We start from the raw sequence: 18,680 nt of genomic DNA, 5'->3' as shown, positions 1-18,680 counted from the left end.
GTCTGTCTGTCTGTCTGTCTGTCTGTCTGTCTGTCTGTCTGTCTGTCTGTCTGTCTGTCTGTCTGTCTGTCTGTCTGTCTGTCTATCTATCTCCGTCTGTCTGTGTATCTATCTCCGTCTGTCTGTGTATCTATCTCCGTCTGTCTGTGTATCTATCTCCGTCTGTCTGTGTATCTATCTCTGTCTGTCTGTCTGTCTGTCTGTCTGTCTGTCTGTGTATCTATCTCCGTCTGTCTGTGTATCTGTCTGTCTGTCTGTCTGTCTGTCTGTCTGTCTGTCTGTCTGTCTGTCTGTCTGTCTGTCTGTCTGTCTGTCTGTCTGTCTGTCTGTCTGTCTGTCTGTCTGTCTGTCTGTCTGTCTGTCTGTCTGTCTGTGTATCTATCTCCGTCTGTCTGTGTATCTGTCTGTCTGTCTGTCTGTCTGTCTGTCTGTCTGTCTGTCTGTCTGTCTGTCTGTCTGTCTGTCTGTCTGTCTGTCTGATCCAGAGCTCTTCTTATGTTTCCCCATCTGAGATCAGAGTAGATGAGAGATGTAATGTTTGTCTCTGTTGTGTTGAAGTCCAATCAAGCAGGAGAGACCAGCCTCCCCTGTTCCCAGCTGTGTGTCCATGAAGAGTGACCGGTCTTTGCGTCAACCTATAGAGTTTAGAGAGGGAGACTTTTCTACTGAACAAAGGTAAGAAGAACTCATGGGTCATGGTCAGTGAGTTAAACAACACTGTCTCTAGTCATTTCTCCTCTCACATTTTCACATTTCTTTTGGTTGTTTTCATAATCCATAGGCTAATCCTTTAGTCCATTTTCATGGTCCTAAAACAATATTAAACAAACACAATATTCCCTCCCTGTGTGTGTGTGTCTCTCTGTCTGTGTATCTGTCTGTCTGTCTGTCTGTCTCTTTGCCTGTCTCTCTGTCTGTGTGTATTTCGCTGTCTGTCTCTGTCTGTCTGTGTGTATTTCTCTGTCTGTCTATCTGTCTCTCTGTCTCTTTGCCTGTCTCTCTGTCTGTGTGTATTTCGCTGTCTGTCTGTCTGTCTGTCTGTCTGTCTGTCTGTCTGTCTGTCTGTCTGTCTGTCTGTCTGTCTGTCTGTCTGTCTGTCTGTCTGTCTGTCTGTCTGTCTGTCTGTCTGTCTGTCTGTCTGTCTGTCTGTCTGTCTGTTCCTGTGTCTGCATGTCTGTGTCTGTGTGTCTGTGTCTCTGAGTCTCACTGTGTCTGTCTCTGTCTGTGTGTCTGTTGTCTGTCTGTGTGTCTGTCTCTGTCTGTCTCTGTTTTTCTGTCTGTCTGTGTGTCTTTCTCTGTCGGTGTGTCTGTTTCTGTGTGTCTGTTTCTGTGTGTCTGTCTATCTGTCTCTGTGTCTGGCTGTGTGTCTCTGTCTGTCTGTCTGTCTGTCTGTCTGTCTGTCTGTCTGTCTGTCTGTCTGTCTGTCTGTCTGTCTGTCTGTCTGTCTGTCTGTCTCTCTGTTTCAGTGTCTGTCTCTGTCTTTCTATGTGTCTTTCTAATTTCTGTCTGTCTCTGTCTGTGTGTCTTTCTCTGTCTGTCTTTGTCTGTCTCTGTCTGTCTTTGCCTGTCTCTGACTGTCTGTCCCGCTTTCTGTCTGTTTGTCTCTCTTTGTCTGTATGTTTGTGTCTGTCTGTCTGTCTCTGTCTCTGTCTGTCTCTGTCTATCTCTGTTTGTCTGTCTGTCTGTCTGTGTCTCTGTCTGTCTCTTTCTGTCTGTCTGTCTCTGACTGTCTGTCCCGCTTTCTGTCTATGTCTGTCTGTTTGTCTGTCCGTACTCACTCACTCCCTGGATGAGGAGATGTAATCTCATGTTTTGTGCACAGAAACCAACAGGAGAGATCAGAGTCAGACATTCTCAGTGGTCAGTCTTCCCAGAGTCATCAAACAGACCTGGCCTCCATATTCAGTGTATGTGGTCCTGTTATGAACATTTGTTTTTGTTGACCTCAAGTAAAGTTGATCTGTCAATCATTCATTAATGTGTTAATGAGAAAGCATTTATTCTCTTGCTTAACTTATTTACTTGATTTATTTCAGTTGCTTGAAGAGAATATTATTACATTTGTGAAGAACGAGCTGAAGATGTTCAAGAGGATTCTTAGTCCAGAACTCCCAGAAGGCTTTGAGAGTCAGAAGCAGGATGAGGAAGTGGTGGATGCTGAAGATGAGAAGCAGGAGAGCAGTGCCAGAGAGGGGGCTCTGAAGATCACACTGCACGTCCTGAGGAAAATGAACCAGAAGGAGCTCGCTGACACACTGGAGAAATGTAAGATCTGTCTGCCTCATGTTGAATGCTGTTTTATAACATTTAAAAGCTGTAGCTAAAGTACAGCTAAAGTAGCTGTGTAACTCAATGATATTGTAGCAGCCTTAACACAACACCTAGTGGCCTCAACAAGTAGCAGCAGGGATGTGTTGTGTTGATTAATTTAGAGAGACAGAGAGTGAGACAACATTAATAATACCATCAATAATACCAATAATAATATAATCAGTCACACCAGTCTGTAATGCATTATGAAAACATTTATACAGTCAGTTAAGAGAATAAATTATGATAATTTAAATCTTTATAACAGTCCTACAATACTGTAGACATTAAAACAGATGTAATATTAATATCCTCTGTGTTATTTCTAGATTCAGATGATCCTGCTGTCATTTGCCAACGTGAACTCAAATCTAATCTAAAGAAGAAGTTTCAATGTGTATTTGAGGGGATCGCTCAACAAGGAAACCCAAAACTTCTCAATAAGATCTACACAGAGCTCTACATCACAGAGGGTGGAACAGGAGAGGTCAATAATGAACATGAGCTGAGACAGATTGAGATAACAACCAGGAAACAAGCAAGACCAGAGACTGCAATCAAATGTAACGACATCTTCAAACCCTTAACTGGACAAGACAAACGTATCAGAACTGTGCTGACAAAGGGAGTCGCTGGCATTGGAAAAACAGTCTCTGTGCAGAAGTTCATTCTGGACTGGGCTGAAGGAAAAGCAAATCAGGATGTCCAATTTGTATTTTCATTCCCTTTCCGGGAGCTGAATTTGATGAAAGGGGACAAAAACACTTTGATTGAACTTCTCAATCACTTCTCAATGGAAACCAAACAATCAAGAATCTCCAACTACAACAAGTACAAAGTTCTGTTAATCTTTGATGGTCTGGATGAGTGCCGACTGCCCCTAGACTTCCAGAAGAACAAGATCTGTTGTGACGTCACAGAGTCAACCTCAGTGGATGTTCTGCTGACAAATCTCATCAAGGGAAATCTGCTTCCCTCTGCTCTCATCTGGATAACTACCCGACCAGCAGCAGCCAATAAGATCCCTTCATGGTGTGTTGACCAGGTGACGGAGGTACGAGGGTTCAATGACCCACAGAAGGAGGAGTACTTCAGAAAGAGATTCAGTGATGAGGACTTGGCCAGCAGAATCATCTCACACATAAAGACATCAAGGAGCCTCCACATCATGTGCCACATTCCAGTCTTCTGTTGGATTTCTGCAACAGTCCTTGAACACATGCTGAAACATAAGACAGAAGAGATGCCCAAGACTCTGACTGAGATGTACACACACCTTGTGGTGTTTCATACCAAACAGAAGAATGAAAAGTATCTTGGGAAAGAAGAGACAGGTTCACACTGGAATAAAAAGAGTATTCTGTCACTGGGAAAACTGGCTTTTCAACAGCTTGTGAAGGGCAATCTGATTTTCTATGAAGAAGACCTGAAAGAGGCTGGCATTGATGTCAATGAAGCCTTTGTGTACTCAGGATTGTGCACACAGCTCTTTAAAGAGGAATGTGTTCTGTACCAGGACAAGGTGTACTGCTTTGTGCATCTGAGCATTCAGGAGTTTCTGGCTGCTGTATATGTGTTCCTCTCATTCATCAACAACAATGAGAATCTAATTGACACACTGCAAACAAAAGACGAGTCTGAAGTTACTTTCTACAAGAGTGCTGTGGATAAAGCCTTACAAAGTGAGACAGGAAACCTGGACCTGTTCCTCCGCTTCCTTCTGGGCCTCTCACTGGAATCCAATCAGAAGCACTTACGAGGTCTACTGACAAAGACAAGAAGCAGCTCACTGAGCCATGATGAAACTGTCAAGTACATCAAGGAGAAGATCAGGGAGAATCCCTCTCCAGAGAGGAGCATCAATCTGTTCCACTGTCTGAATGAACTGAATGACCATTCTCTAGTGGAGGAGATCCAAAGCTACCTGAGATCAGGAAGTCTCTCAAAAACCTACCTGTCACCTGCACAGTGGTCAGCTCTGGTCTTTGTGTTGCTGACTTCAGAAAAGGAGCTGGATGTGTTTAACCTGAAGAAATACTCCAGATCAGAGGAAGGTCTTCTGAGGCTGCTGCCAGTGGTCAAAGTCTCCAGAGCTGCTCTGTGAGTAAATAAAATGACATATAAGAAGTATTCATCAGGAAGAAATATTATGTTTAGAGAAAATATGTATTATAATATGTATATAATATTATATTGAATAACATATTGAATCAGATATTCAATCTAGTATTACAATATGACCATACAATTCTAGGAGACAGAAGATGAATCTATATGTTGTTTGAGAGAATAAACCAAATGCCATTGTCCTTCTACACTTCTGGTGTTAAATAAACAGTGTGTTTGTGAAGTCATGATGATTTCGTTGCAGGCTGTCAGGTTGTGGAGTCACAGAGAAAGGCTGTGCTTCTCTGGTCTCAGCTCTGAAGTCAAACCCCTCACACCTGAGAGAGCTGGACCTGAGTAACAATGACCTGAAGGATTCAGGAGTGAAGCTGCTCTCTGCTGTACTGGGAAATCCCCAATGTAAACTGGAGACTCTGAGGTCAGTATTCCTGTAGTTGGTCAACAAGTGATAACTGTTCACCAGATCCACATGTGTTTACCAGACACACATAGTCCACACCATATGTGTTTGGACAGTGAAGCTTGCAGTTTTAAATGTGGTGCTATGCTCCAGCATTTTGGATTTGACTTAGAATGTTTCATATTAGGTGACAGTACAGAATGTCACCTTTTATTTGAGGGTATTTTCATACATAGCTGTGTTACTGTTAAGAAAGGAAAGCACTTTATGTATTTAGTTCTCCCATTTGAAAAAGTTGAACATATTTGGACAAATTCACTTATGTTGTATTAAAGTTGTCATAAGTTTAGTATTTAGTCCCATGTTCCATGCCTGCAGTGATAACATCAAGCTTGTGATTCTACAAACTTGTTGAATTCATTTGCAGTTTGTCTTGGTTGTGTTTTGGATTATGTTTTTCCTAATAGAAACTGAATGGTGAATAATGTCCTGTCATTTTGGAGTCACTTCACTTGTATTGTCAGTAAGAATAAGAATGAATGGAGAATGATGATGAATGAGAAAGTTACAGAGGCACAAGGATCATACCCCCACTGTTATTGGTAATGGTGAGAGGTTAGCGTGTTTTGTTGTATCCTCTGTTATTGGTAATGGTGAGAGGTTAGCATGTTTTGTTGTAGCCTCTATTGGTAATGGTGAGAGGTTAGCATGTTTTGTTGTAGTCTCTGTTATTGGTAATGGTGAGAGGTTAGCATGTTTTGTTGTAGCCCCTGTTATTGGTAATGGTTAGAGGTTAGCATGTTTTGTTGTATCCTCTGTTATTGGTAATGGTGAGAGGTTAGCATGTTTTGTTTTAGCCTCTGTTATTGGTAAAGGTGAGAGGTTAGCATGTTTTGTTGTAACCTCTGTTATTGGTAATGGTGAGAGGTTAGCATGTTTTGTTGTAGCCTCTGTTATTGGTAATGGTGAGAGGTTAGCTGTTTTGTTGTAACTTCTGTTATTGGTAATGGTGAGAGGTTAGCATGTTTTGTTGTAGCCTCTGTTATTGGTAATGGTGAGAGGTTAGCTGTTTTGTTGTAGCCTCTGTTATTGGTAATGGTGAGAGGTTAGCATGTTTTGTTGTAGCCTCTGTTATTAGTAATGGTGAGAGGTTAGCATGTTCTGTTGTGGCCTCTGTAACTTTCTCACTCATTCTGATTCATGATTTATTCATGATTTTTCTTAATCATGGCATCATCAGAATTTAATTTTTAATCGTCAATCACATACAGTTGAAGTCGGAAGTGTACATACACTTAGGTTGGAGTCATTAAAACGTGTTTTTGAACCTCTCCACAAATGTCTTGTTAACAAACTATATAGTTTTGGCAAGTCGGTTAGGACATCTACTTTGTGCATGACACAAGTAATTTTTGAAACAATTGTTTACAGTCAGATTATTTCACTTATAATTCACTGTATCACAATTCCAGTGGGTCAGAAGTTTACATACACTAAGTTGACTGTGCCTTTAAACAGCATGGAAAATTCCAGAAAATCATGTTATGGCTTTAGAAGCATCTGGTAGGCTAATTGACATAATTTGGATGTATTTCAAGGCCTACCTTCAAACTCAGTGCCTCTTTGCTTGACATCATGGGAAAATGAAAAGAAATCAGCCAAGATCTCAGAAAAAAAATTGTAGACCTCCACAAGTCTGGTTCATCCTTGGGAGCAATTTCCAAACGCCTGAAGGTAACACGTTCATCTGTTCAAACAATAGTACGCAAGTCTAAACACCATGGGACCACACAGCCGCCATTCCGCTCAGGAAGGAGACGCGTTCTGTCTCCTAGAGATGAACATACTTTGGTGCAAATCAATCCCAGAACAACAGCAAAGGACCTTGTGAAGATGTTGGAGGAAACAGGTACAAAAGTATCTATATCCACAGTAAAACGAGTCCTATATCGACATAATCTGAAAGGCCGCTCAGCAAGGACGAAGCCACTGCTCCAAAACCACCATAAAAAAAGCCAGACTACAGTTTGCAACTGCACATGGGGACAAAGATCGTACTTTTTGAAGAAATGTCCTCTGGTCAGATGAAACAATACAAGAACTGTTTGGCCATAATGACCATCGTTATGTTTGGAGGAAAAAGGGGGAGGCTTGCAAGCCAAAGAACACCATCCCAACCGTGAAGCCCGGGGGTGGCAGCATCATGTTGTGGGGGTGTTTTGCTGCAGGAGGGACTGGTGCACTTCACAAAATAGATGGCATCATGAGGGCGGAAAATTACGTGGATATATTGAAGCAACATCTCAAGACATCAGTCAGGAAGTTAAAGCTTGGTCACAAATGGGTCTTCCAAATGGAAAATGACCCCAAGCATACTTCCAAAGTTGTGGCAAAATGGATTAAGGACAACAAAGTCAAGGTATTGGAGTGGCCATCACAAAACCTTGACCTCAATCCTATAGAAAATTTGTGGGCAGAACTGAAAAAGCGTGTGCGAGCAAGAGGCCTACAAACCTGACTCAGTTACACCAGCTCTTTCAGGAGGAATGGGCCAAAATTCACCCAACTTATTGTGGGAAGCTTGTAGAAGGCTACCCGACACGTTTAACCCAAGTTAAACCATTTAAAGGCAATGCTACCAAATACTAATTGAGTGTATGTAAACTTCTGACCCACTGGGAATGTGATGAAAGAAATAAAAGCTGAAATTAATCATTTTCTCTACTATTATTCTGACATTTCACGTTCTTAAAATAAAGTGGTGATCCTAACTGACCTAACACAGGGGATTTTTACTAGGATTAAATGTCAGGAATTGTAAAAATTGAGTTTAAATGCATTTGGCTAAGGTATATGTAAACTTCTGACTTCAACTGTATGTATTAAAATACCCTCAAATAAAAGGTGACATTGTATACTGTCACCTCATATGAAACATTTGATCTGAAATCCAAAATGTTGGAGTATAGAGCCACATTTAAAATGTTAGCTTCACTGTCAAAATAGATATGGTGTGGACTGTATACTCAATACAATCTAAATCTGATACCTCACTGTCTGTCTTTTGACTGATACTGCTTTTAAACTGGTCTGGTCAGTCTACTCAAATATTTGTACTATACATGTTTCTATCTGCAGGCAATACTTTGATCATTTGTCATTTTTAATGATGATACATTAATTTACGAATAGATATGGCAGGTTTCAGGACACTGATATCTGAAAAATTTTGAAAAATTATACTGCCACTATTTTCACCACCAAAGCATAGCAGTGTGATTTTAATTTGATTTGACTCTTTGCAGGCTGTCAGGCTGTCTAGTCACAGAGGAAGGCTGTGCTTCTCTGGTCTCAGCTCTGAGGTCAAACCCCTCACACCTGAGAGAGCTGGACCTGAGTAACAATGACCTGAAGGATTCAGGAGTGAAGCTGGTCTCTGCTGGACTGGGGAATCCCCACTGTAAACTGGAGACTCTGAGGTCAGTATTCCTGTAGTTGGTCAACAAGTGATAACTGTTCACCAGATCCACATGTGTTTACCAGGGACACATAGTCCACACCATATGTGTTTGGACAGTGAAGCTTACAGTTTTACATTTGGTGCTATCCTCCAGCATTTTGGATTTGAGATGTTTCATATTAGGTGACCTTACAGAATGTCACCTTTTATTTGACGGTATTTTCATACATATCTGTTTTACCGTTTAGAAATTAAAGCACTTTCTGTACGTAGTTCTCCCATTTGAAGAAGTCTTAATTATTTGGACAAATTTACTTATATTGTATTAAAGTTGTCATAAGTTTAGTATTTAGTCCCATGTTCCATGCCTGCAGTGATTACATCAAGCTTGTGATTCTACTAACTTGTTGAATTCATTTTTCAGTTTGTTTTGGTTGTGTTTTGGATTATGTTTTTCCTAATAGAAACTGAATGGTGAATAATGTCCTGTCATTTTGGAGTCACTTCACTTGTATTGTCAGTAAGAATAGAAGATGTTTCTGAACACTTCTACATTCATGTTGATGCTACCATGATTATGAATAATCATGAATGAATCGTGAATAATGATAAATGAGAAAGTTACAGAGGCACAAAGATCAGACCCCCTCTGTTATTGGTGTTATTCTGTATACTTCTGGCCCTTCTTTGGACACTGTATTAACTAACCTCTAGACGAGCTTCAATGCCATACAGCTCTCCTTCCGTGGCCTCCAACTGCTCTTAAATACAAGTAAAACTAAATGCATGCTCTTCAACCGATCGCTGCCTGCACCTGCCCGCCTGTCCAGCATCACTACTCTGGATGGTTCTGACTTAGAATATGTGGACAACTACAAATACCTAGGTGTCTGGTTAGACTGAAAACTCTCCTTCCAGACTCACTATAAGCATCTCCAATCCAAAGTTAAATCTAGAATTGGCTTCCTATTTCGCAACATAGCATCCTTCACTCATGCTGCCAAACATACCCTTATAAAACTGACCATCCTACCGATCCTCGACTTCGGCGATGTCAATTACAAAATAGCCTCCAATACCCTACTCAATGAATTGGATGCAGTCTGTCACAGTGCCATCCGTTTTGTCACCAAAGCCCCATATACAGTGGGGGGAAAAAGTATTTGATCCCCTGCTGATTTTGTACGTTTGCCCACTGACAAAGAAAGGATCAGTCTATAATTTTAATGGTAGGTTTATTTGAACAGTGAGAGACAGAATAACAACAAAAACATCCAGAAAAACGCATGTCAGAAATGTTATAAATTGATTTGCATTTTAATGAGGGAAAAAGTATTTGACCCCCTCTCAATCAGAAAGATTTCTGGCTCCCAGGTGTCTTTTATACAGGTAACAAGCTGAGATTAGGAGCACACTCTTAAAGGGAGTGCTCCTAACCGCAACTTGTTACCTGTAAAAAAAGACACCTGTCCACAGAAGCAATCAATCAATCAGATTCCAAACTCTCCACCATGGCCAAGACCAAAGAGCTCTCCAAGGATGTCAGGGACAAGATTGTAGACCTACACAAGGCTGGAATGGGCTGCACGACCATCGCCAAGCAGCTTGGTGAGAAGGTGACAACATTTGGTGCGATTATTCGCAAATGGAAGAAACACAAAAGAACTGTCAATATCCCTCGGCCTGGGTCTCCATGCAAGATCTCACCTCGTGGAGTTGCAATGATCATGAGAACGGTGAGGAATCAGCCCAGAACTACACGGGAGGATCTTGTCAATGATCTTAAGGCAGCTGGGACCATAGTCACCAAGAAAACAATTGGTAACACACTACGCCGTGAAGGACTGAAATCCTGCAGCGCCCGCAAGGTCCCCCTGCTCAAGAATACATATACATGCCCATCTGAAGTTTGCCAATGAACATCTGAATGACTCAGAGGACAACTGGTGAAAGTGTTGTGGTCAGATGAGACCAAATTAGAGCTCTTTGACATCAACTCAACTCGTCGTGTTTGGAGGAAGAGGAATGCTGCCTATGACCCCAAGAACACCATCCCCACCGTCGAACATGGAGGTGGAAACATTATGCTTTGGAGGTGTTTTTCTGCTAAGGGGACAGGACAACTTCACTGCATCAAAGGGACGATGGACGGGGCCATGTATCGTCAAATCTTGGGTGAGAACCTCCTTCCCTCAGCCAGGGCATTGAAAATGGGTTGTGGATGGGTATTCCAGCATGACAATGACCCAAAACACACGGCCAAGGCAACACAGGAGTGGCTCAAGAAGAAGCACATTAAGGTCCTGGAGTGGCCTAGCCAGTCTCCAGACCTTAATCCCATAGAAAATCTGTGGAGGGAGATGAAGGTTCAAGTTGCCAAACATCAGCCTGGAAACCTTAATGACTTGGAGAAGATCTGCAAAGAGGAGTGGGACAAAATCCCTCCTGAGATGTGTGCAAACCTGGTGGCCAACTACAAGAAACGTCTGACCTCTGTGATTGCTAACAAGGGTTTTGCCACCAGGTACTAAGTCATGTTTTGCAGAGGGGTCAAATACTTATTTCCCTCATTAAAATGCAAATAATTGTATAACATTTTTGACATGCGTTTTTTCTGTATTTTTTTGCTGTTATTCTGTCTCTCACTGTTCAAATAAACCTACCATTAAAATTATAGACTGATCATTTCTTTGTAAGTGGGCAAACGTACAAAATCAGCAGGGGATGAAATACTTTCCCCCCCACTGTACTACCCACCACTGCGACCTGTACGCTCTCATTGTCTGTCCCTCGCTTCATACTCGTCGCCAAACCCACTGGCTCCAGGTCATCTACAAGACCCTGCTAGGTAAAGTCCCCCCTTATCTCCGCTCACTGGTTACCATAACAGCACCCACCTGTAGCACGCGCTCCAGCAGGTATATCTCTCTGGTCACCCCCAAAGCCAATTCGTCTTTCGGCCGCCTCTTCTTCCAGTTCTCTGCTGCCAATGACTGGAACGAACTACAAAAATCTCTAAAACTGGAAACACTTATCTCCCTCACTAGCTTTAAGCACCAGCTGTCAGAGCAGCTCACAGATTACTGCACCTGTACATAGCCCATCTATAATTTAGCCCAACTACCTCTTCCCCTACTGTATTTATTTATTTAGCTCCTTTGCTCCCCATTATTTCTACTTTGCACTTTCTTCCACTGCATATCTACCATTCCAGTGTTTTACTTGCTATATTGTATTTACTTTGCCACCATGGCCTTTTTTTGCCTTTACCTCCCTTATTTAACTTCATTTGCTCACATTGTATATAGACTTATTTTTCTCCTGTATTATTGACTGTATGTTTGTGTAATACCCTTGTTTGAACCAAGTATTGAGTTTATTTGTTATAATTAATTGGTATTATATTTAAAAGATGATTGAATTGCTCCTAAACTGTAATGTTGTTAATGCATTATGCTTTTTGAAGAAATATTTATTTAATGTATAAGTGAATAGTTTGTTTTACTTTGAAGTTTACGTTTTGACCAATAAGGTCGCTTGTTAAGTTGTGGCCAATGGGAGTTGACCTGGTTAACGGGAGGGAAAAAGACGTTGATGAAAGGATGGACGTTTTACCTCAGGACGGTTGGTGAAGAAAAATTATAAAAGAAGACGACAGAACTACAACAAAACCCATAGCTACTAAGACATGAAGGGAAATACATGTTTTATTTAATAAAAGAGTTGTTATAATTTAGTTAAAACTTAGTAAAGACTGAAGCTACCGTCTCGTCGTGGAGGTATTAGCCAGCCTTGAGGTTAGCCTAGCATCGTGTGACACCGGGAGATAATTGCTTGGGAAGCTAAACGAGTTCGTGTTGCCATGGGGATATCAGTTACGGCTAAGGAGTACTGTCTGCATGGGTAGCTGTGCTGCCTTGGACTTGGTGAGGAAACCTGCATGGAACTGCCATACTTCGCTGAGGGAATATCTACCATGTAGTGAGTAACCACAATGTGAGGTGCTTATAAATAAATACATTGGTAATGGTGAGAGGTTAGCATGTTTTGTTGTAGCATCTGTTATTGATAATGGTGAGAGGTTAGCATGTTTTGTTGTAGCCTCTGGTATTGGTAATGGTGAGAGGTTAGCATGTTTTGTTGTAGCCTCTGTTATTGGTAATGGTGAGAGGTTAGCATGTTTTGTTGTAGCCTCTGTTATTGGTAATGGTGAGAGGTTAGCATGTTTTGTTGTATCCTCTGTTATTGGTAATGGTGAGAGGTTAGCATGTTTTGTTGTAGTCTCTGTTATTGGTAATGGTGAGAGGTTAGCATGTTTTGTTGTAGCCTCTGTAACTTTCTCACTCATTATTATTCATGATTCATTCATGATTTTTCTTATTCATGGAATCATCAGGATTCATTTAGTAGTGTTTAGAAACATGTTATCTACTCACTTAGACAGAAAATTATCCAGTCATCATCCACCATTTTAATATTGGACAAAACACAACCCAAAACACAACGATAACAAACTGCAAAATCAATCAACGAGTTTGAGTCACAAGCTTGATGTAGTCGCTGCGTTCAAGGAATATCGGATCAAATACTCAACTTGTGACTACTTTAAGCCACTATGAGTGAATTGGTCAGAAAACATATGACTTCTTTAAATAGGGGACTAGATACATGAAGTGCTTTCATTTTTTCTAAATGGTGGAACAGATATGTATGAAAATATCCTCAAATAAAAGGTGACATTATATACTGTCACCTCATATGAAACATTTGATCTGAAATCCAAAATGTTGGAGTTTAGAGCCACATTTAAATTGTTATCTTCACTGTCAAAATAGATATGGTGTGGACTGTATACTCAATACAATCTATATCTGATACCTCACTGTCTGTCTTTTGACTGATACTGTTTTTAAACTGGTCTGGTCAGTCTACTCAAATATTTGTACTATACATGTTTCTATCTGCAGGCAAAACGTTGATAATTTGTAATTTATAATATGATACATTAATTTATGAATAGATATGGAAGGTTTCATATGTTGAAGAAATATACTGCCACTATTTTCACCACCAAAGAATAGCAGTGTGATTTTAATATGATTTGACTCTTTGCAGGCTGTCAGGCTGTCTAGTTACAGAGGAAGGCTGTGCTTCTCTGGTCTCAGCTCTGAGGTCAAACCCCTCACACCTGAGAGAGCTGGACCTGAGCTACAATCACCCAGGAGACTCAGGAATCAGACTGCTCTCTGCTGGACTGGAGGATCCACACTGCAGACTGGAGAAACTCAAGTATGTAGAGGGTTTATGTCAATGTTCATATCAGACATGTTTGACTTATCAGGCTAGTTAAGACAAACATTCTTACCACCACTTGGACAAAGTTATATGCTGACTGTGTGTGTGCGTGTGCGTGTGCGTGTGTGTGTGTGTGTGTGTGTTCAGGTGTATCCCTCAATGACTGTCTGTTTTTCTGCTTACCGCTACAGTGTGGAACATGGTGGAGAGAACAGAATGAAACCTGGACTTAGAAAATGTGAGTGTTGACTGCTGTGAAGAATATGACTAAGAATAAGTCTTAATTCAAGTTAAGTCAAAGACCACCATCATTACTGACTTGGTCATATTAAATATCATCTGTAGTTCTACAGAAGCAGAAATCAGGGACACCAACGTTTACAAAGACTTGATTTGACAGTGTGTGTGTGTGTGTGGTGCGTTTGTGTTATATTAGAAATTATATTAGAAATGTGTGATTGTGTTCATGATGCATACAGGTGTGTAGTTAACTTCGAAATCGTCCCACCTACGTAACAGCCAATTGGAATCCTGTGGCGCGTTATTCAAATACCTTAGAAATGCTATTACTTCAATTTCTCAAACATATGACTATTTTACACCATTTTAAAGACAAGACTCTCGTTAATCTAACCAAACTGTCCGATTTCAAAAAGGCTTTACAACGAAAGCAAAACATTAGATTATGTCAGCAGAGTACCCAGGCAGAAATAATCAGACACCCATTTTTCAAGCTAGCATATAATGTCACAAAAACCCAAACCACAGCTAAATGCAGCACTAACCTTTAATGATCTTCATCAGATGACACACCTAGGACATTATGTTATACAATACATGCATGTTTTGTTCAATCAAGTTCATATTTATATCAAAAAACAGCTTTTTACATTAGCATGTGACGTTCAGAACTAGCATACCCCTCGCCAACTTCCGGTGAATTTACTAAATTACTCACGATAAACGTTCACAAAAAGCATAACAATTATTTTAAGAATTATAGATACAGAACTCCTCTATGCACTCGATATGTCCGATTTTAAAATAGCTTTTCAGTGAAAGCACATTTTGCAATATTCTGAGTAGATAGCCCGGCATCACAGGGCTAGCTATTTAGACACCCAGCAAGTTTAGCATTCACCAAAGTCAGATTTACTATAAGAAAAATGTTATTACCTTTGCTGTCTTCGTCAGAATGCACTCCCAGGACTTCTACTTCAATAACAAATGTTGGTTTGGTTCCAAATAATCCATTGTTATATCCAAATAGCGGCGTTTTGTTCGTGCGTTCAAGACACTATCCGAAAGGGTAAAGAAGGGTGACGAGCATGGCGCATTTCGTGACAAAAAAATTCTAAATATTCCATTACCGTACTTCGAAGCATGTCAACCGCTGTTTAAAATCCATTTTTATGCCATTTTTCTCGTAAAAAAGCGATAATATTCCGACCGGGAATCTGCATTTAGGTAAACAGACGAAAGAAAATAAAGCATGGGGTCGACTCGGGCACGCGCCTAAGCCCATTGTCCTCTGATCGGCCACTTGTCAAAAGCGATAATGTGTTTCAGCCTGGGGCTGCCTCGATATTGTTCAGCTTTTTCCCGGGCTCTGAGAACCTATGGGAGCCGTAGGAAGTGTCACGTTACAGCAAAGATCCTCAGTCTTCAATAAAAAGAGCCAAGATGAACAACAACTTGTCAGACAGGCCACTTCCTGTTCAGAATCCTCTCAGGTTTTTGCCTGCCATATGAGTTCTGTTATACTCACAGACACCATTCAAACAGTTTTAGAAACTTTAGGGTGTTTTCTATCCAAAGCCAATAATTATATGCATATTCTAGTTACTGGGCAGGAGTAGTAACCAGATTAAATCGGGTACGTTTTTTATCCGGCCGTGTCAATACTGCCCTCTACCCCCAACAGGTTAATGGGAATAAGTGTGTTTTATATGAATAATATGAGTAAGAATAAGTCTTAATTCAAGTTAAGTCAAAGACCACCATCATTACTGACTTGGTCATATTAAATATCATCTGTAGTTCTACAGAAGCACAAATCAGGGACACCAACGTTTACAAAGAGTTGCTTTGACAAAGTGTGTGTGTGTGTGTGTGTGTGTGTGTGTGTGTGTGTGTGTGTGTGTGTGTGTGTGTGTGTGTGTGTGTGTGTGTGTAATTATTGTGAATAAGTGTGTTTTATATTACCGTACATAATAACATATGATCATTCAACAAGTCTCCAGTTACCTTAACTTCTCCTTTTGATACCTAGAAACATCTACATTAAATTAATTAGTGAAAAGTGAGTTATTAACATTCTAATGTGAATGATGATGATTTCTAATATTGTGTCTGGTTTCATCCATCAGATGTCTGTGATCTCACACTGGACCTAAACACAGTAAACAGACGCCTCTCTCTGTCTGAGGAGAACAGAAAGGTGACATGTAGGATAGAGGAGCAGCCGTATCCTGATCACCCAGAGAGATTTGAGGACCTTAAACAGGTGCTGTGTAGAGAGGGTCTGACTGGGCGCTGTTACTGGGAGGTAGAGTGGAGTGGGATAATGGGGGCTGGTATAGGAGTGACATATAAAGAAATCAGCAGGGGAGGATGGGGTGATGACTGTTGGCTTGGATTCAATGACAAGTCCTGGTGTCTGTTCTGCTCTGACAACAGTTACTCTGCCTGGCATAATAATAACTCCACTACCATAGACGTCCCCTCCTCCAGCTGGTATAATAATAACTCCACTACCATAGACGTCCCCTCCTCCAGCTGGTATAATAATAACTCCACTACCATAGACGTCCCCTCCTCCAGCTGGTATAATAATAACTCCACTACCATAGACGTCCCCTCCTCCAGCTGGTATAATAATAACTCCACTACCATAGACGTCCCCTCCTCCAGCTCCCACAGAGTAGGAGTGTATCTGGACTGGCCAGCCGGCACTCTGTCCTTCTATAGAGCCTCCTCTGACACACTGACCCACCTGATCACATTCACCTCCACAGTCACTGAGCCCCTCTATCCAGGGTTTTGGGTTCATTATATTGGCTCTTCAGTGTCCTTGAAATAATAACTGGACACAAACACACTGGACACACACACACACTAGACACACACACACACACACTGGACACACACACACACTGGACACACACACACACTGGACACACACACACACACACACACACACACACACACACTGGACACACACACACTGGACACACATACACACACACACACACACACAGTGGACACAGACACACTGGACACAGACACACACACACTGGACACAGACACAACACACACACGGACACTGGACACAGACACACACACACACTGGACACAGACACACACACACACACACTGGACACAGACATACACTGGACACACACACTAGACACACACACACTAGACACACACTGGACACACACACACACACACACTAGACACACACACACACACACACTAGACACACACGCACACACACACGCACACACACACTGGACACACACACACACACACTGGACACACACACACTGGACACACACACACTAGACACACACACACTAGACACACACACACACACACACACACTGGACACACACACACTGGACACAGACACACACACGCACACTGGACACAGACACACACACACACACACTGGACACAGACACACACACACTGGACATACACACACACACTGAACACACACACACACTGAACACACACACACTGAACACACACACACTTGACACAGACACACACACTAGGCACACGCTGGCCACCTGCTCAAACAGGACAAACACACACACACTGACACACACATAAACACTGACACACACAATGGACAAACACACATTGAACACTCACACGTGACAGGCTTGTAATATTTTCTGATCTTTTACCACTTTGCATTTTTTATGATATATTTTACTGTTTGTGTTTGTACCACAGGAGGTTGGTGGGACCTTATTTAGGGAGGACAGGCTTGTAATGGCTGGAGTGGAATAAGTGGAATGGTATCAAACACGTGGTTTCCATGTGTTCCATTTCATTCACTCTGTTCCAGACATTATTATGAGCCGTCCTCCCCTCAGCAGCCTCCTCTGGTATGTACTGTCCTGTATGTGAGAGAGATCCAACAAGGAATTACAATGTATGTATTACTTTTAATACCTGCAAATGACAAATAAACTACTGGAACTCCTTATGAATGTCTGCAGCCGACGAGGTGAAAATATTACCAGAATATTCTGCAAAATGTTGATGAAGACGTCACTCAATCCACCCAAAACAACATGCAGTCTTTTCACAAGACTCCCATGAAGTTATAGTGTGACGTTATGAGTCGACGTTAAAGTAACATTCTCACAACATACTGCACTTGTTTTATCCTGTTTTAGATGTATCCTCTGTTTAAACATTTAAACTCTTACAATAACACTGTTAAAATACCAATGTGATCATTTCTTGTCTTTTATGTTGGAAAAACAAATTGTACAATTATATGTGGACATACGCTCCATAGTTGAACAAGTATACATGGATATATTGTACTTTTCATAATAAAACATACTTGAAACAAGAAAAAGCATGTTAATTGTGAAAACAATTTTGTTATTGATTTTTACATTGCTTCTCCCTGTCTCATGTTGACGTTTGTCATGAATCTTGACCTGGAGGCAGAACTGTGCGATTTCCTCTAGATATGTCAGCTGCAAAGTCAGAATTGGCTGTGGAAAATAATGTTGTTTTATGGTCTTAATTTAAGGGAAGGATTAGCAGTGTGGTTAGGGTTGAGGTTAGGATTTAAATCGGATTGTATTACTTTGTGCCTGTGCCAGCTAGGGAATACTTTGCTGAACTGCCTCCATGGCAAGATTCATGACAATAAATGCCAACCTGCCTCCCAGTCGTCCCCTCCTTATCTTTACAAGGCTGCAGAACATGCAAGCTAGTGATGTGGGGGTTCTCTCATAACCCTCAGTCCCCAGGTGGGTAGATGGCAGGTTGAATAAAGAGAAGCTAGTGATGTGGGGGTTCTCTCATAACCTTCAATCATAAATGTATAATTAT

General features: G+C 41.2%; 1 protein-coding gene across 1 annotated transcript; it reads left to right on the top strand.

The window, feature by feature from the left end:
* Window positions 1-1,498: 1,498 nt before the first annotated feature.
* Window positions 1,499-18,198, top strand: LOC145875996 (NLR family CARD domain-containing protein 3-like). The gene is made up of 6 exons (XM_082971767.1): window positions 1,499-1,907; window positions 2,037-2,265; window positions 2,640-4,410; window positions 13,413-13,586; window positions 13,784-13,830; window positions 15,962-18,198. Exons 2-6 carry the CDS (start codon window positions 2,082-2,084, stop codon window positions 16,672-16,674), a joined length of 2,889 nt encoding a protein of 962 aa, XP_082827893.1. The 5' UTR covers window positions 1,499-1,907; window positions 2,037-2,081; the 3' UTR covers window positions 16,675-18,198.
* The last annotated feature ends 482 nt before the right edge of the window (window positions 18,199-18,680 follow it).

This window comes from Salmo salar, unplaced genomic scaffold, assembly GCF_965601325.2.
Source record: "Salmo salar unplaced genomic scaffold, fSalSal1 ptg000414l, whole genome shotgun sequence".
Classification (NCBI taxonomy): Eukaryota; Metazoa; Chordata; class Actinopteri; order Salmoniformes; family Salmonidae; genus Salmo; species Salmo salar.
This window is presented reverse-complemented; position numbering and strand designations above follow the sequence as displayed.